At 41.1% G+C, this 20,447-nt stretch overlaps 1 protein-coding gene across 2 annotated transcripts in view; it reads right to left on the bottom strand.

Annotated features, from left to right (window-relative positions):
- The window catches only part of LOC147223676 (sodium/calcium exchanger 1-like), a 95,278-nt gene that overhangs the window by 47,989 nt on the left and 26,842 nt on the right, over window positions 1–20,447 (bottom strand). For both annotated transcript variants that reach the window (XM_086165199.1, XM_086165200.1), the window contains exons 2-3: window positions 1,293–1,535; window positions 44–183 (exon numbers count right to left, since the gene is read on the bottom strand). In XM_086165199.1, the coding sequence (XP_086021325.1) occupies window positions 44–183; window positions 1,293–1,535 (383 nt within the window). The remainder of the gene's footprint in view (window positions 1–43; window positions 184–1,292; window positions 1,536–20,447) is intronic.

The following is a 20,447-nucleotide window of genomic DNA, read 5'->3' as shown; positions in this document are numbered from 1 at the left end:
CTCAGAGGAAAGCTAACTGAATTATCACTCCTTCGACACCTACCTCTATAGACGACATGAATCGGTCCGCAATAATGCTCATCCCCAGGAACATATAGATGAGTGCTACGAAGTAAACAATGGCCCGTGCCACTTTGTCCCCCACCGAGGGGTTCTGGGGGTTCCACACTGGCAGCACCACTCCTGAAAACGACCATTGAGCTGGAGCAATGTTGCAGAACCTTACAGGCAATATGATGCAAAACAGTTGTATGCACTAACCCCATTAATCTCTCCCACTTTAATCTTGTTCATTTGCCACAGTGAGCATTTTGCAGACGCTCAGTGACAGCACAGGCGGATAAAGGAATATAATATACAGGATATTTCCATACGGCCTCGTTTGTCTCACTGAAACTTATTTGGATTGATAAATTTGCTAATTTTTCAAGCAGCAAAATGGAAACTGGTGAAAACTTTGAATATTTCACCCCTACCTACTGACAGCTCAGTTTCTGCTAATATGGGTGAGCATATTCAGTGGAAGGTGGGACCTTCCACTTTTATTTGTCATATTAGGGTAAGTAATAATGTAGGGAGTGATTTAAAATGTTTTTTTCACATTCACTTTAAATACTTTTAAAAACACTTTCTATGTAATAAATTGAAAATGCAAACTAACTGCATGCTTAAAATACACCTCTGGTTGTTGTTTCGGGAGCCTCTACTACAGACCCAACACGTGGAGCGGAAAACGAGCGAGAGGTTATTTGTTTTTGGCAAAGTCAACGTTAATAGAGCACAAAATCTGTTTATTAGTATTCATGGCTCATCTGAGAAGCACTGATAGCTCAGATCTTAATTTTGTGCACTGTTGGAAAATTAACTATTTGTCAATGTTTGGTTTCTATTTTCATTTTGAGCATATTCCCCTTTTGGCAGGATTGTTCAGGACATGAAACTGAGAGCTGGTAGCCCTAAACACATGAAAATCCTTTGCATTCTTTAAATTAGCCATGAGGGAATTCTGTAAAAAAGTTACAACGTAGGTGCAGCAGAAGAATATTACTAAATAATACGACAAGGATTAAGTGGAACAATTTGAAATATACTACGGTGCTTTATGTTATATACTAGGTTATTTTAATGCCCTGGGATTTTTATAAAAAAAGTTTCTTCTCTATGCGCCATATTTGGCGAGTGGAAATTCTCTATTTGGCGAGTGCATATTATAATATATCCCTGCATTCATGATAGAAACAAACATTTCAACAGATTGTGTTTCGCAAACTGGAGGGCTCAGACCAACCCACCTTCCTGACAGGGGTCTCCGCGGGCTGAGCAGTTTTTCTCAGATGAACCTGCGCCAACAGGGCAGGAAAGGAGCAACAAGAAAGACAGGGAAAGGAGGAGGGAGGAGGAGAGGGGGAGGCGGGTGGCGAGAGAAAACGGAGGCAGAGACATGGCTGCTGGAGCCATGAGTGCTGGAGCAGCTGATCCTTCGCTGGGCTCCGGTGAATCTGGTGGCGTTTTGACAGCTGACTGGCGTCCAAATCCTAGAGGTAGAAGGGTGTGGGTGAGATGTGTGGGTCCTTCTAAATTTCTTTTATTTCTAAATATTTCACCCCCAGAAGAACAACACCCACTGCTATTAAAGCAACCCATAGCTTTGATTAACCCTATGAGTCCCAGCCTCCAAAATACCATACATTTTAACCTCTTAGGGTCCCGTTAAAAATCCTATATTAAACTTAATTGTCACTTATTTTTCTCATTCACTCCGATCATTTTCAGTCCTCATAACCACCGACTGTCTATCGATATACAAAAGTTCATTAAAAAAAATACATGTAGTTTTAAGATCATGATGTCTAGTTTCAAATGCTTCAATACTCATAAATATCTCTGTGTTGGGAATGCAAAATATATAACAGCAGAAATGATATATATTCTTATTTTTATCAATTTAATTAATTTAAATTAATGTGTAAAGTCTTTTCTGAAACTCTTACACATCATTGAACTTTGAGCTCCCCCATAACAAACGCTGAAAATATATAAGATTCCATAGAAAGGTTTGATTTCTATTTTCGAAATTACCTCAGCAAAATTACCAAATATCATTTGAATCCAGGGTGATTGGGATCTGTCAGTGGATATATTTATGTCAGATAGTATTGTATTGTTTTCAGCACGAAATTACATTGAAAAAAAAAAAACAAATAGATAAATTGAAAAAAGGCAATAAAAGTTGAATATTAAAAAGAATAATCACATCATAACAAAAAAGTAAGTCAGTATCAAAGCTATAAACCATGATGTATTTGGACATTCTGCTTGAGCTCCATATGAGCATAATAATAACAATAATAACAATAATAATTAATCCCCCCCCAAAAATCAATCCTTTCATTTGAAAAAAGGGAACAGTATAAAAAACAGCGGGAGTTTAGTTTTAGTCTGAACCACAGGGAAGACATTAACTTCATGAGGACTTGAGGAAACTTGCAGTTTAAAATTCTGTTTTGAGATAATAATAATTAATATTTTATCAACCCCTCATGGTGAAATTCCTTCTCTGTATTTAACCCATTGTGGATGAACCATTAGCAGTTGGCTAATGGTTGCCCAGTGGCAAGGAAAGTGCCAAGGGTTCAATGTCTCAACACAATGTCAACAACACTTCGACACACTAGGAAGAGCCGGGAATCGAAATGTTTGGTTCCGAGGACAACCGCTCTACCTCCAGCATCACACCGCCCCTGGATGGAAATCTTTCCTCTAACCACAGACAATAAAGTGGTTCATTCGAGGAATCGCCGCAGATATTACACCCCCGACACCGACCAAAGTAAAAGCCGCAAATGGACTCGGTTTCATCATCACCAAGCTAATTGAAGTCATAATTCAAACAATTGGACTAATTAAAAAGTCACATGGTTTCATCACTTCTGCCAGAAAACTAGAAAAACAAAAGCATAGAGTGCTGTGGAATACACACTGTAGCACAAGAGACAGGAAAATAATAAGTGGTCTCAACTTCAAGATCACATCTGAAAGTCCTGTACATTTGTTAGCAATTCACACACACCCTCACACACATGGTGGCAGAGCTGCCATGCAAGGTGCGAACTAGAGCAACAGGAGCAATTGGGGGTTTGGTGTCTTGCACAAAAGCACTGTGACGGTCAGACAGAATGAATGAGTGGATGAGTGAATGAACAAATTATGGCCTCATTTTATAAATCCTCATTTAAAAATTGGAGGATATTCTCTAATTTCTCATCTTGTCAGTCCGAGTGATGGAACTAAGGCATTTGGAGGAGGAGGAGCAGCCTGAGAGGCAGGCCTCAGGGCAACATCTTCCCTTATGTACTCGCTACCGCTCATCAATCTTTGCCGTGATTACACGGTGCAGATCTAAATCTCCAGGCTTCTTTTAGCTCAGGGAGGGTTTTTTTTTTCACTAATCTCCATTGTGCTAGCTCAGTGGGAATGTACACTGTTTAGTACAAACTGCTGTGTTAGAAGTAGAAAAATCTGAATCCTCCATTCCCTGGTGGAAATAATGGCCTTCAAACCGATCTTTTTTGGGTAAAATCCAAACTTTGGTGTATGTGTGTGTGTGTGTGTGTGCAAAGCCATAACAATCCCACACTGCTACACAGAGTTTGCAAGTAAACATGAGCTGAGAGGCCGACGGAGCAGAGGTTCTGATGTTGGGAACAAAAGGGGTGAGGAAAAAAAGGGAAACAGATACTTCACCTGTCTCTGGTTTACAGACACACACACGCACACACTTCAACAGACACATAACCAGAGTTAGTCATGTGTCGTGACATAAGCAGGGATTTGCTGACCCTGTCTCCATCTATCATCCAGGGTCTCCCCGCTCTGACAACACAACCTGTCACTTCAATACTCATCCCATTCTTCTCCTCCGCCGTCTAACCCATGCCCCTCCACTCCCTCACCCTGTCTCTTCTCAGTTTACCACATTATCCCTCCCTTTTTAGTAAAGCTCAACTTCAGTGACAGATTTTTCATCTCATCCCGCCTTTAACTCTTTCTGTGCTCTGGAGCATTGGCTAAAGTACAGAAAGGATGAATGTGAAATCTCAAATCAGCATTTAATAATCTTTGCACTTCCCTTTCCTAAGAAGCAACATCACCTCTGGAAATCATGGACTAATATGTTCTCATTTTAAAGAAACATTTTGTTCTTCAGGTTCAAACTGAAACTTTCCAGCCCATTTCTGGCTCCTTTTTCTTTGCTTCGGACGTCATTTCAATAAGCTCTCTTCTTCTCTTTCAGCTGCTCCATTCACTCCTCTTCTCTCCGGCTCCTCCTCCTGCTCACCCATCCTCGCAGATCTCTACTTCCCCAACGCCTCCTTTGTCAAGCTCCATCATCTCCTGTTCACCCCCCCTTTTTCCATTTATCGTCTGTCGTCCCCATCTCTCTCCGCCCGCGCACAAACTCACCACTTCACGTCTCTAGCACCTCTTTATACACCCACTCCGTTTACACCTCCACACTCTCCTCTCCTCTTCTTCTCTCCTCTTTGCTTTTCCTTTCTTTTCTTTCTTTTCCTTTCCATTCATGACTTACTGTTCCTTTCAGTGAACAAATCTCATTAAACAGCAAACAAACAATATAAACAAATAAAGGATGGTTGAACAGCTGTGGTTCGATTATAGACAACCTTTTTGGCCCAAATTTTGTCCCCAACTAAACGAAAAAACAGACCTGAGAGTTGTTGCTTTGACCGAGTCAGATATAGCTTTAAGTTTCAGACGTAACGCTTCAATACATTATTAAGGAAATCTTGTGATTAAAAAATAGTTGGGAAACAGCAGTTCTACGGCAAAATGTAAAGCCTCTCAGAGCCATAGAGGTACAGATGTGTATGTTGGATGACAGACACCGGTCCGATCAATAATCCATATGAAAAAGATTCAATCGGTTTGTTGTGAATTCCCTGCTTACAGGGACAGCGTTGTGAGGATGTTCACATTAAGCTGAATATGCTGAACATGTCATATCATCAATTTGCTTTTCGTTCCTGCTGTCATTTAATATGGATATTGTGCTATTCCTTTCAAAGTAAAACTTAACGAACTAAAATACCAAGCTGGGTCCGACAACATCTCACAAAAAGAGGGATTCTAGTTTGATTTCGACAGAGAGCCTTTCTGTGTGGAGTGCTCATTTTCTTTCTCTGTGTTTTTCTTCAACTGTCTAAAACATGCTGTAGGTTCAGAGGAGACTCTAAATTGGCGAAACATGTGAATGAGAGAGTGTATGGTTTTATGTCTCTATATGTGGCCCTGTGATTGGCTGGTGACCGATCCAGGTTGAACCCCACCGTTCACCCGGTGACAGCTGGGACAGCTTCCAACCTTCAACTACCCTGAATGAGGACAAGTGCTATAGAATGAATGAATTAATTACATTATGTGATTTACATCTAAATTATATGACTTTTATGAAATCTATAGGCTTAGTTATTTTGAAACTTGCTCCAAAAAGTATGTAATTATGCAAAAGTATTGATAATGCTGTAATAAAAACTGCCCAAAGAAAGGTTTTAAAATATTTCATAATTTTGAAGAGACATTTCGATCATTAAGATTAAAGAAGCTTGAGAATGCTTTTATTTTGTTGAAAAAAAATCAAGCAGAGACGCTTGATATTTGTGACCAGTTCCTAAGTTTGAAATCATGTTTCAAAGCATGAATCTTTCTGGATACGTGAATGTGTGCCTGCTTTTGCAAGCTTGTGCATGCTTGTGTATGTGTGTATGTGCATGCATGATCCCGAGTACCCCAATGCTTTTTTCTTGAGACATGAACCAATCTGACAGATCTCTCTTTCTAGCACAGACAAACGCACACACACACACACACACACACACACACACACACACACACACACACACACACACACACACACACACACACACACACACACACACACACACACACACACACACACACACGTATACGACCTGTTTTAGGTCTTCTGACAGTGATGCTCAAGTGTGTGTCTTCATCCGTGCCTGAAGACACACATGAACACATGTAAGGTCAAATATGTTCATGTTACACATACATTACACACACACGCACAAGCAGCATGTACACATGAACCGGGACAAACATCTGACAATGTCAACATGTGATCTTAGAGTCTGTGAGTGTGTCTGGGCGCATGGTTGTGTTATGTGTCTGTGTGTGTTTGTACGTAAGAGACATATTGAAAAATGAAAAATAAACAAATTAACTTCATTGGTTGAAAAATGCTGGGACAAATAAGCAGTGATGGAAAAAAAATCTCATGCCCACATTATGTAAATGTTAGGTAAATTCTAATTAAGAAGGTCTGTTACAGTGAAATGATCCGTGTTCATTCTTTATAATGCCTTGATTGTAATTAATGATGTTTCCGAATTTGTCTAACTGCTGCATTAATTTAGATCTGGTATTTTTGCAGCTGTAGACATTAAACAAATGACTAATTTTAACTCCTTAAATTCTGTTGGCTGATTTATTCCACAGGACCCTCCAGCAGATTTCCTTCGCTATAAGAAAATTTTGTACAAAGACACAGTTCTATGCGTCGAAAAGAATTGTGCTGATTTACTTTGTCTGATCTCTGATCTGGATGTTTAAGAGAACATCTAATCCCCAAATATTTGTTTACTTTTTAACATAGAACAATTAAAATAACAAGATTAATTTGGATAAAATCCTCATGACAAAAATAGTAAGTATTGTTTTCCCCAAAGCTGAAAAAAATGAATTACTTGAGTAAAATGCAAATAAGTGGCATGATCTTATCAATAAAAGTGACAGATTTTCTTTTATTAACTCAGCAATACAAGTGCGATAGCTGTAACTTCCACTGGAGTACTTACAAAGTAACAGCTCAAAAAATTCAAAAGTCAACTGTAGAACAATCTACAATAAACTCTTTAAAAACTGTGTGAGTCAGGCAGGCGATACTGGTGGATCGATCAATGGGAACCATTTTCAAAGAATGAAAAAGCAAAAACACCATTCGGGTTAGTGGAGAGCCACTTCGGAGCATATTACATGCTGATTGTCCGGAGTCACGGGCTAACATGATGAAGGAGACACACACACACACACACACACACACACACACACACACACACACACACACACACACACACACACACACACACAGTAAGCAGGACTGAAAGCAGCAAGACCATTGGCCATGGTTGTTGATTCATATCACATCAGTTGCGCTTTGCTGCAACACTTCGTTTGGCACCATGACTCACTGTGCGCACACACACACACAAACACACAGACACACACACACACACACACACACACACTGTAGAGGCCTAACATTGTCTTCGGGTTAAATGACATTTGATTCACCACATCTTCATGGTCTCTGTTGGGACCCCTGTATTCATTATCCGTCCATCCCTACTGTCCTTCCTGTCTTCGCCCACTCCTGTTTCTCACCTGCCTTTAACATCCCTTAGCACTCACAATGAGGTAGTGGCACTGATGAGAAATTAAATGATCAAGTCACGTGACATATAATCATGTCAGTTTGATCTGACATCAACTGAAATTCTATCTCCACAAAAAGTCATGGAGATTTGGGGTGCTTGTTATTCCCAGATGAAACAACAGATGACTTTTCTCAGATGAAGAGCTGGATCACACTTCTAGTTGTGCAGGTGGAGAACATGTGGTCAGAAGAAGTGTACATATTTTCTGCACAAATGGAAAAGTTCTGCACCATGTTAAGCAGGCACTGCAAAGAAAAGAGGATGGGAATTTTTCCTTCCAAGACCTCCATCTAGCCATAATTATTTTCTCATCGTTTCACTCCATCATTCTCTCCGCTTACACTTATCTTTCCTGCATCCTCTCAATGAAGTACATTTAAGTCCAATCCCAGAGCCTTTAACTTGACCGTCCACTGCCTGTAAATTCAAGATTTTGTTTTTTCATTTTTAAAGCACAGATTGAATTGGCAGCTGGCCACCAAAAAGTAACTCGGCTCCCAAGAGCAGCCAGGACCATAGGTAGATCCCTGTTTCTCACTTTTGCGTTATCAGATATGGCAAAGTAATTTTCTTTCCAGTGTTTAATCATTTTTATGTGTTTCATGACATTATTCATTCATTTATTCAATAATTATTTAACCTGCACTAAGCGTTGCCTTGGGGGTAGAGCCTATCTCAGCTGTCAATGAACGAGAAGCGGGTTCACCCTGACTGTTAGGCAGTCAATCACAGGCCCACATGTAGGGACGTACAACCATTCAAACTGTCATTCGCACGTCAAATGGAGCACTACAACTTCACTGCCTCATTTAGGGTTTAGGGCAGATTTAGAGTCTCCTATAGGGTCTCTTTTCGGACCATGGGAGGAAACCCACGCAGACACTGGTGAATATGGATACTTCACAAAGAAAGGGCCCTGTCCAGATCAAACCAGAGACCTTCTTGCTTTGAGCTAAAAACTCTGCCGCCCTTTATAACATAATTTCTTACTTGAATCAAATGCATGTTATTTTTTTCTTGGAATTTTCGGATAATTTCTGCTGTTTTATTTCTCTATCGGTCACCGTATTACTAATTCAAGGGCACATCCAAAGGAGATTTTTCTGAATAAATACTGATAATATAATGATGACATGCCAGGTCTGTTATAGCAGTGGTTGTAAGACCATGTGTAATCATGTCTCGTCAGCATAAAGTATTCAGTAGCTGATACTCAGATCTTGTGCTTGAGTTTCAGCCATCAAGGGCTTCAAAAATCGCACCTGAATATGGCTGAGGGACTTCATCATCATTAAACTCGTAACATTTTAATTGCTTCTCGTCAAATTACCGGACATTCTGGTGGTACATATATTTCATGTGTTTCATCACGAGCATTGTGAAGCGGCATGATAAAAATAGCTCGACCAAATAATAAATGGATCACTGATGAACAGCAAGGAATCTAGAGGAAGTCTGTGTGGTGCAGTAAATGTACCAAAGGCAGCTGGGGTACTTTGATGAAAGTAAAACTAGTTCCAGTGCTATTGTAGTACAACCCTTTTTTTCAGACTCTGCTCCTTTTTGATATATTCCATGATCAAATATTCACAAAGCTGAATATTCAGCAGTGTTGAAAAACCTTGTCAAAGACACAAGCCTGGCTGGCAACTGTTATTGAAAAGTACAGGTGGGGAAAGATTAATAGAGTGAAAGTCTTCCTTTTGACATGCTTCTGTTTTGATAGCGTTAAAGTCCTGTAATTTTTCTGTTTTGAATTTCCTGCTCATGTTACATCAGTGTATCCCCTCCCCTCTCTACCCCATCACCCTCCCCTCTATCTCTAATACAGTTATTGTCTCATGAACAGAGAGGAGCGAGGATTAAATTCAAGACAGCATGACTGGTGATGGTCTCCTATTTTGCGTTTGTGTGTTGTATATGCTAATATCTATAATGTGTCGATGTACGTCAGTCCCCGTTACAAGTCCTGTGTGATGGAGAAGCTATTGCTGGGTGTCAAATGTTCATGTGTGAGTGGGAGGGGGTAAAGAGGGGGGGGGCATGCGTGAAAGTGTTTGCATGACTGATCTTTGGCTGTGGATGTTCAAGCTCGGGGCTTTGAGGAAGGGAGGGGGGGGGGTTGAAGGAGGAGGCAATGAGGCAGCAAGGCGAACCCAGAAGGGAGCAGTTATTGTGGGAATGAGGGGTAGGGGGGTGCACTGGCTTGCAGTCCATGGTTTTTGGCTACTTGCTGCGGTCAAGATCAGAGGAGTAGATGACGCAACAAAGAGAGGGATGAGCGATAAAACCCAGGAAAGGCAGGGAGATAAAAAAGGAGGTGAGCACAGAGAGGTGTGCGTGTATGTGTGCGGGGGCGGGGATTACTGCCATTGAGCTGAAGAGCTGATGAGATGCGTAATTAGACAGATTTAAGAATGATAGCAAACGTTCCCCCACTAGGCCGTGGATGCAGCTGTCGAAGCATGTTAGGGCACGGCGAAGTCGTGCCCAAGCTTTGGACCAAAGGTCGTATTAGAGTCAAGCCAACCTAGTGAAAGGCAAATAAAGATGGGGAGGATGCAGCCGGGCTGTCCCCTCCAAGCAAGTCACTGCAGAATGCTGCACATGCATCAGTAAACCTTTGGGTCATGATGTGTGTGTTTGAGTATGTGTGTGTGTGTGTGTGTCTGCACAAATAAAGCAACTGCAGACACATATCACTAGCCATCATCTCGAAGAACTTATTAGCAGTGGTGGACAAAGGAGTCAAGTCAAATTGTGCCTTGTTACATCATCGGTGATAAATCATCCTAAGATGATTGAAATGATGACTGTCTGCATTTTCCCTGCATCCTCACTGTGGCTAGAATCAGCAGTCCATTCAGTATTTAAACTTCTACCGTGGCCAGTTGTTGGTAATTTCTGTACGGCTTGTTTAGTATAATAATACACCAATAATGTTTCATCGCTGTCAATATTAACGTGCCAACATTAGACATAGTCTCAAAAAATAGAAAAGAGAAAAAGATCATGATCTATCAGTGAAGTTTTAAATCAATCAAATCTAGTACTCAGATGTAAAAAATACAGTCACTCTAAAAGTGATTAATTACAAGTGAAAGTCATGAAATTTAAATGTCAATTAAGCAGAGGCAAACACATATAAATTTCAGAATATATTGAAAGCATGTATGGTATACAGAATGTAACATATTATACTGCAGTGTATTGTATGGTCGTATCATTAAAAATACATGTAAAAGCATTTGAATGTTGAATTTGCATGCATTTGAATGTAACAGCAACCACTGAAAAAAAAATACTAGAATAGCAGATTTCGAGGGTGAAAAATAAAACAGACTATCAAATAAATTCTGTGGATTAGAAGTTGCAACATTTGCCCTTTGAAGTGAGAGGATGAAGTGGCAGAGAAATACTCTAGTACAGCACTTAAGTAAGTATCTAAAATCTGTTCGTTAAGTGTTCAACAATGTGAAAAATAATCTTTTGGGAGACTTTAAGACATATTGTAAGATTTATGAGTGGCTGCATCCCACTGAGTCTGAAAGGTCATGAACGAAATAGCTTTTAAGATAGTTACAAAATGTTGCACGAACTGGGAGGCACAGATTTACTGCGCCTGCAAATGCATCCCGCTGGACCGAGAGGCAGCCACGCATGCATCGCTCCGTTTCACGACCTTTATTCCTGGAGACAGCAAAACCACAACAGGCTACACAAAAAAAGAAGACATGATGGGCTCAGAGGAACCTTGCTTGTTATCTGTAGCTTGTGTTTCCCTTTTCTGTATAGTTTGGGATTTATTGTGTCTTCTATGTCAAAACTGTAAATTCTTCATCCTCTACTATATTCCACTTGTATGCATCTAAAGACGGATTTATTTGCCTACAGTTCAGCTGCGTGTGTGTGTGTGTGTGTGCGCATGCGTGTGTGTGTGTGTGTGTGTGTGTGTATGTGTGTCGATGCTCAGCACCCTGGTGGTCCCACAATGTTCCTCCCTACAGGACTGTGGCTCAGCATTGATCTGCCACTGGATTCATCAATCACTCTGGGGGACAAATAAACACCTCAGTACACACAGTGTTAGTGTACAGATGTGTACATACAAACACATACACAATGTGAATGTTGTTTATGTAATTGAAAATGCAATTTCAGATTATTTCCCATCGGCATAGGTCATGACATTCAGTTTGAAAACAGATCAGATGCACAAAGTAAATCACGTGTGATAATCTCGAGCGGTTTCACTCAATCCCGAAGTCTTTCAACAAGTATATAACTAAACAACAACAGCCACAACATCAGTTGAGTAACTGTAGAAGACACTATATTTCAAAAATATCACCAGAACAAGACGATGATCTGTAGACATTTAGTGTCTCACACACAAAAAAAAAAAACTAGTCAACAGACGCATGCATTTCAGGAAAACGTGCATGTGGGGCTGCTCACACAACTCACACAAACACACACACACACACACACACACACACACACACACACACACACAAGCCTGCAGCATTTCATGCTATGTTTAAATGTCAGGCAGAGTTATTCGATGTGCAAAAAGTCAGATCAAGCCTATGTCCACGGTCACAAAGGTTAGGAATGAGAGAGACAAAGAGTGCATGTATAATCCCTGCAAATTGTCTTGTCCTTCCCCTCTGTTTTCACCCTTAAAAAAACCCTGGACACTTCCGGCTTTTTAGTACAAGGAGGTGAAGTGCAGTTCACGGTTACAGAATAGAGACGTCTTGCTGCATCGCTGTTCCCAAAAGTGTCTGGCTCCTCCGGTTGCTGTGTAGAGATTTCACCCACAGCTCCAAGAGTCAATGCGGGTTAATATTGTCCTCCCTCCAGCACAAAAACATCTCTGTACTCTGTCTCTCCTTGGGTGCGATCACTTTAAAACAGTGTTGTGATAATGGAAAGAAGAAATATCTATCCGGTACGCAGCCCTTTCCTCTTTCTTTCTTTTCCATGCATCAGGCTGCTGCACAGAAGTTCTAAAGTTTGTGTAGGCAAGGGTGTCAGGAAAATGGGGTTAAAAGGGTTTTAATGGGCTGTGACATTAATAGGTGAAGATGATAGGATAAGGATGGTTGAGAGCTGGTGGCCAGGGGGGAGTAGATCTAAAGAGGTGGAAGTGCATTTTAAAAAGGTTTCTTTTTTTTTTTTTTATCTTAACCATGGTGCAGAAATAAGCTTGGTTTTAGCTACTGGAGTCGACAACAAGAATGTTGGGTTATTATTGTTTTCTGGAGTGATTGGTGTGACTATCAACAGAAGAAGTTTTTCCCTTGATCATCAGCCTGTGACCAGATTAATTGGAAAGCAAAACTCCTAACTCATAAATATATGAGTTTTGTAATTTGTAATAGGTATAAAAAGGGGCGCCGTTTTCATCAGATCAGGGGGCTGAACCCTGGCTGGAGCATTCACATAGGGACTAAAAGTTATCCACAAAACATGACACTTGTTGTGGAGCCATGGTTATGTGCAGAGGCACCGATTCCCAACATGCAAGCCAGGGAATTGCTTGGGGCCAAAAGGGCTCCCCAAGGGCCAACCAACTTTGAATCACTACAACAATGACAATGTGAAAAGTTTGCAATGAGCTGTCTTGCAATAGGCAGTCCGGTGGACTAACAACCACTTAGTCTCTCATTCACACATCTGGACAAGTTGAGGCTCCCCTGCTTGTTTTTTGACAGTGGAAAGGGAGGAAGGAAATCCACACAGGCACAGAAGGAACATGGAGACTACTCTGTAATCGAACCAAGAAGGACCTTCGTGCTGGATCTTCAGCTAACCACTGCGCCACCGTGTCCCCTCTATATTCACATTTCAGATTTATTATTATTTTTGTGTCATATTATTTTATACAAAACTGTGATAAACACTCCTTGGGGGGGCTGCTGTACATTTTTGCCGGGGAACAAAGATATTCAATAATTGCCCCTGGTTCCATTATAACCCTCTTCATCTTTTACTGAAAAGACCAAGGAGTTTCAGGACCAGTATTCTGGGACCAGTGGTCTGATGAATTACACGACCTGTCGAAATGTGCTGCTTCATTATTTTGGGAGAAATATAAACATTTCTATTTCAATTTTTTGACAGAAAACAACTTAATCTTTGGGCAGCGCACCTCAGTAAAATAAAATAACAATTTATGGTTGTATTTCTTGCTGCGAGAAAAGCTTCAACCATGTTAAGCAGATTTTGCATCAGCCAAACATGACACTAGATAACCACAACAGATGGGCTGAGAACTGGGGTCCCAAAATCGCTGTCCCCAGGTCTGCAACAACCTGTGAAAGCTACTAATACGCGAATAAAGTGGATGGGATTCATGTTTTCCATTTTAAAATCAGATTGATCATTCTTTGGGTCAATGTCAGATTTACGAGTATCTCCAGTCTTGCTCATCCTGTTTCCTTCCTCACTCCCGCTCCTACTTGTAAACTATCCTCTCTTCTGAAACACCAACTAGTTATACCAGAATCCCCATCCTCCATCCCACCAATTCTCTCATATTCCCTCTTGTGTGACAAATACTGAAGCAGCAATCTTAATAAAAAGGTTAAGGAAAATCCCCTTGTCACCAAGAGCTTAGAGGGAAGAGAAAGAGAGAGGCCATTTGCCGTGTGTGTGTGTATGTGTGTGTGTATGTGTGTGTGTGTGTGTGTGTGTGTGTGTGTGTGTGTGTGTGTGTGTGAAGGGGATGAGGGAGAAAAGGGGCGGAGAAGAGAAAAGAAACACAAAAGCAATAATTGGAAGTTGCATTAATCCTCCCAATCTCTCACTCTTATATCCCTGAGTAGAAAAGTGTACACACGCGGACACACACACACACATATACGCACGCACGGACACATACATGCACACACATACACATACCCAAAGGACTCATCTATGAATATTTTTTTCTTTGATTCTTTCCCACTGTCATCCTTGCACAGTTTACCCCGCTGCTGGTGCCAGTACATCCTGCTACTTTAAAGCGCACTTGTCTTAAATGGTTTTTGCACACTTGTCTTTGAATACACACTCTTGCCCTAAACACTTTTGCACACTCGTCACGCACTCTCCTCACACTATACAGTGATAATAACTTTGGTATCCCATTAGTCACACTGGTGTTGGCATAGGGCCAATCACGTTTTCTAAGCCGGGTTTCTTCCACACACTCCTGCTTGTCCTTGGCGCTTCTCAGCTGCAGCATTTTGTACAAACTGCCACGTTCCCTCTCTTTCAGTGCAAGATGACAGATATCCGTCTTTGGATAGATGGATGGATAGAGTGTAAATCAATAAATTGAAACTATCAATCCATCAATATTGATCAGTCCTAGCAGGGTTTTCCATTCATTTCCATCTGTGGCCACTGTAGGGATCAGCGAGTGTTCTGAATCAATGTTAACTACGTCTCTTTGAGTGAAAGCTGCGTTCCAACATAATTGTTTATTTTAATGATGGTTGTTTGAACTAGAATTGAATAAAGCTCGTAAAGCGTGTCTCCCTACGTTAGACCACCCTCGAGGTGTGCTAAATTAGCCCAATTGGCTAAATTATCCCAGTTTAACCTTCAGGGGTTTGTGTAACATGTTCTTTTCACACAAAAGAAGAAAATGGTCTTCTGATGTTTTCACAGCAGAAACAGACCACGGACTTAATCCGCTGCAAAGCTGCAAATAGTTTCCACTATCGCAGATGAAGAAGAGCTCAAAAAGACAAAATCACAGCATGAAAAATGCTGACTGCCAGAGAAAGTAATTCTGACCACATCCAAGAGCCTGTGAAATGTGCAAGTGTGTGACTAACGGATGAGCCACACAAAACGGAGGAATTTGCATTCTGCTTTAACTGCATTATTTCACAGTTTCAGAAGAATCTCCAGGACAAGGACTCTCTTCTTGCTTTATTACAGGGGAAACCCTTTTCAACAGGTCCGGTGTGTCGAAGATATCGTCAAAATGTTAACGGAGGTGTTATTACTGCGGCTGTTTTAAATCAGAGCCCTTACGCCCAGACAATAAGTCAATAAGGACTATCATTTATATGTCTTTTATCTGTTTTTCATTTAGGCTGCGAGTCTCCACAGCCAACCATCTTCCTCCATCGAACCCTATCTTCCACATCCTTTTCTATCACACCAGCTAACTTAATGTCCTTTTCAACTCCATCTTTAAATCTCCTCTCTGGTCTTCCTCTGTGCCTCCTGCCTGGCAGTTCCAACCTCAGCATCCCTCTACCAATATAATCACTATCTGTCCTCTGTACATTTCTGAAAAAATCTCAACCCGGCCTCTTCATCTCCAAAACATCCAACATGTGCACTCCCAAAGAACCTCAACATCTTCATCTCTGCTTTCTCACAGCACTGTCTCCTAACTTTTCCTTGATGCCACTTTCTCGAAACTAGACAGCACGGCTGGTCTCACAACCATCTTCTTTACCTTTCCTTTCATTCTGGCTGATACTCTTTTATCACACTTTACTCCACTTGTTCCAAAACGGCTTGTACACATTTCTTCACCTCTTTTCCACACTCTCCACCTCTCTCTCTTTATGTGGTGCGGAAATTTTAAATATTGTGAGGGAAACATTCTGTGAGCTCAGACCCAAACTGAGAGTCCTGCGTCTTCTCAGCATCCATGGGGCTGAGCAGGGGGACAATCAGGCGGCTGATTCTATTTTTTGGAAACTTTTATATTTGCGCGCAAGTTCATGACTCTGAAAGTCAATAAAAAAATCATAAAGTAGCTTTTAGGCGGCAGATTGACACAGCAGAAACCTCTAATCTCGGTGTTAGAGCTGAAAAAGTCTTGGCACACGTACCTCCTAATGAGTTGGACAGTGTGTTTCTTGAGAGCGGGATGGAAAGGAGCGAACCTGCCATGGATAGTTACATTCAAGGATCCCGGAGGAGAAACGAGAGAGGGGAGTCAGGCTCTGCACTGCTGTGGTGTTACCGTGGTGATTAATGGGATAGGAATGGTATTATCATTATCATCATGAGTATCAAATGAGTGGGTGATGCTTGCTGCATGTGTGTGTGCGTGCGTGCATGTGTGTATGAGCCAGATGGGAGAAACCACAGAGATGTTAGAAAATGATTCATAGGGACGACATTAACTAAATCAATTAGATAAGAGGGTTTTCCTCATAAATTAGCTTTTAACAGGAGATTATAACAGTAAACTGAAACCAACAGCCAACCGGATCTTGGAATAAAGCACGCAATCAGTCCAAAGGTTTTAATCTTAACTGCAAGTGATCATTTCTGTCAGGGTATCGAATGAGTCCACACCATAATGTACTCGGGCTTCAAACCCTGGACATCAAATACAGTCTGATAAAATACAGTGATTGATCCCATAGCCAATTATCGGAAAACTTCTGGAAAAATAGATATTGTGTGTTCGAGGTTTTACAGTTTACAACTAAAGCAACACTTTGAAGGGCATATACAAGGCAAATGTTGGAGAAAGGCTGCACTTTCTTGATATTTCGCATCGTAAAAAAAGACTCAGTGAGTTTGCTTCTGTCCTGTCTCTCAATGGAGATTTGTAATAATCTGATATTTTTTAGAGGTATCGAAAATCTCAAATGCAATATCGTGAAATCATTAAAACATTAGGTTTTCCAGCCTGGGGGCTCCTTCTCTCATCCGGCTCAGGATTAACTCTTTCAGATGAAAGTTTGGGGAGAAAATGAAAAAGTTACTCCATCATTCTGTTTCAACTAACCGTTTTTGTATGTAATGCTTTCACATTTAAATGGAAAACTGTGGCAAAACCTGCACACGTGGCTATAAGAACAGATGCTTAGAAAATTGGAGTCTTGAATTGTTTGGTTCTTCAGCAGAACGAAACGATCATACACGCATGGTTTGTCCAGTGTCCTTAAATGTGTCCCTAATTCATCTCCTGAATCCATTCTGATCCAGAGAAACAAACACAAACACATTTGTTCTCTCAATCGTCCTGAAGCTAAAAAAAACATGGACTGAAATACCCATGCAGTAATTGACAAGGAGAAAGGAAATAATTCCTGTGTGTATTCCTGTGGATTGGTGATGTGGTGTTTTGACGAGGAAGTGATGGCGGCGATGTAGAGGAGTTTAATATTTTAAGATAGAAACAGAGAAACATCAACAAACAACACCAACCTTGAACATCAGGGATAGCCCATATAACCCCGTCCCCCATGTAGTCTACTGATCCCCACAAGGTCATTGTTTAGAGCTGGAGGAGGTAGAGGTAAATAAAAGGAACCCACAAACAAATACGCACACGCATACACACATTTACACAAACTGTTTATAAAAAAGAAAACAGATTGTAAATTGGCTTTAGTGGACTTTCACTGCTATTATAAAAAGGAGTCACTGTCACTGCTGGTTGGATAGAGCTGACTCACACTCAGACAAACACACGCATACATCAAGTCATAGCTGTTTCACAAACACGCTTATAAACAAAGAGTGTGAAGTCAAAATGAACGTGTACAGAATGTTACTTCCTGGTGTCATAATGACTGGGACCATGAAGCAGTGGCCTTGGCAAGAGCTCTAACAGGTGCAATTAGGAGTGTATCTGTTATTCACACAGCTGTACACATACAGACACCCCGAGGAGCGAGGTTGGCGCTCGCATCCAGCCAGAGAATGGACATGGAGGCCAAGACGAATGGGAAATAGCTATACGGGGGGAGGGAGGAGGGCTGAATCTATGACAGGGATGAAAAGACAAAGCAGCAAGAGATTTGGATGACGACTCAGAATGTCTCGGCCTCAGCAGCGACTCAACTCTCAGCGTTCCGGTGCCGCTGCAGGGGCCTGGCAGGGGCCTGGCAATCAGCAGAAGGATGGACGGACATAAAGGATAACCTCAAGGTCATCCACCCACTCCCACCCACACTTGCAAGCAGACTACCACAGACCACAGCAAAGGTCAATCTATTGCCTCGCTACCGTTTCATCCTTGTCACACAAATAAAGATGGACCAACCTCGTTCTCCTCCTGGGCATCATCATGGTGTTTGTGATGGGCTCCTTGGATAGGACTAGCCCGCAACTTGTGTTAAAAACTGCTCTTGAAATGGGACACTATGGAAAACGTATTTACATAATCAAAAATCAGCAAAAGAAATGCCATAAAAGTTTGCAAAAAAGCAACCTAAAAACCATAACAATACTACAAACTTGTTTGTTGCTGAATATTTTTCTAAGATATTTATTAAATTCATAAGTAATTTTTAAATAACAGCAGAAAACAGGCCGAAAGCTAACAAAAACAAGGTTCAGCATTAATTAAATTACAAATTAATTAACAGAGCGACAGATTGCTGATCAGCTAATGATATGATGCAGTTTACGCATGTATTCATTCGGCTTATCAATGTCAATTGATATGTGCTGTCACCTGTGTTTTTGCCTCCGAATGATATTCAGTCCTGCTAGTGTTGCCCCTCCACAAAAATGGCAAAACGAGCAGTAGTAAATCCACTCACCAAGCCAAAGCGAAAGAGAAATGCAGTTCTTTTCGGATGGAACGGCTGTCGGAGATTGTTCAAAGGGAAGAAAAAACTGTGAAACTGGGTGAGATTTTTTATTTTTTGAGTGAGGAAGGTCTGTTCTGCAAAACATGTTGCGAAGCCAACGTGTTACCAGTGAGATTCTGAAAGGAAAAGTGTGGATAGAATGGAAGCTGGACTACCTTAAGTATCACATTCAGCACAAAAGTCATTTGAGCACAATTGCAATTGTACAAAGATGCAAGATGGGAATTGGGGTCAGCACGTTATTGGGGGCAAGCACCAAAGACCGAGAGAAGAGGAAGGAGCTGTCACTCGTAAAAAATCTAACCCCGAGCAAGTTAAAGTTCTCATCGCCAATTTTCTTCTTGCCATCAAAATGAATGCATCAATGCTTTCAATTCAACAAATTCACGATCATATGGCAGAGTATGTTAGTATACCGGAAAGCCGGCGAAACAAAAATGATGCCTTTGAATTTGTGAATTCAATCAATGTGCAGTGTTAAAAATGCACCTCCGCATACCCTGATAGTAGATGAGAGCAAAGACATAACCGTGCACAAAATGTTAGTCATGTACCGGTATATTAATTTCAGGGAGGAAAATAACATCAACCATTAAACAGTGTTTGTGCAGATTGTGAAAAAGGCTTTGGTTTAATTAATCATATCAAAACAGCATCCAGAAATCATCTTAAACTGGCACATTAGGACCAGCTGATGCGCATAAAGTCAAAGCTAGAAGCAGACGGGGCCAAGATATACCATTCTAATGCTTCAAACCTTTTCCTCCGTACGTGAAGAGTGCAACAACCTTTGGTCCACCTTTAGAGTCGTTTTTCTGAAAGGGTTCTTTCAATGCTCTTTTTTTTTTTTATCTAGGATGGGACTTTTAGTCTCCTGTCATCTAGCCAAATAAAACACAACCCGGAGAACTTTTTATTTTATAGCGAAAAAGGTTAAACAAACGATGCGAGTCAAGGCAAGAGAAACTAAGCGGAACGCCCTGCTCATACACCATCTTAGGACGCAAGACTATCAGTAGGGATGCAAATTTAGAGCTCTTGGAAGAGAGATTTGTCCAATTCAGAGGCAACTGCAGCATTTATTGAAGAAATCTCAAAAGGGAAGAATTGTAATGCCACATCAGTACCGATCTATATATCAATCAGATGATGAATAACACTGATCTATTCATCTGTCTTCATATTTGGTTCGTTTTTTTGAACTCCTTGTCTGCTGCTTCTACACCTGACGAAGGAGAGGGCCTCCCTCTGAGGATGGTGCCAAACCAGCTGACCGTTGCATAAACAGTGGGATTCTCACTCCTCTGACACCCCGACACAAACACAGATGCTC

The sequence above is a fragment of the Fistularia commersonii genome, chromosome 19, assembly GCF_037954325.1.
Source record: "Fistularia commersonii isolate RoL2024-O1a breed Wild chromosome 19, RoL_Fcom_v1.0, whole genome shotgun sequence".
Taxonomy (NCBI): Eukaryota; Metazoa; Chordata; class Actinopteri; order Syngnathiformes; family Fistulariidae; genus Fistularia; species Fistularia commersonii.
This window is presented reverse-complemented; position numbering and strand designations above follow the sequence as displayed.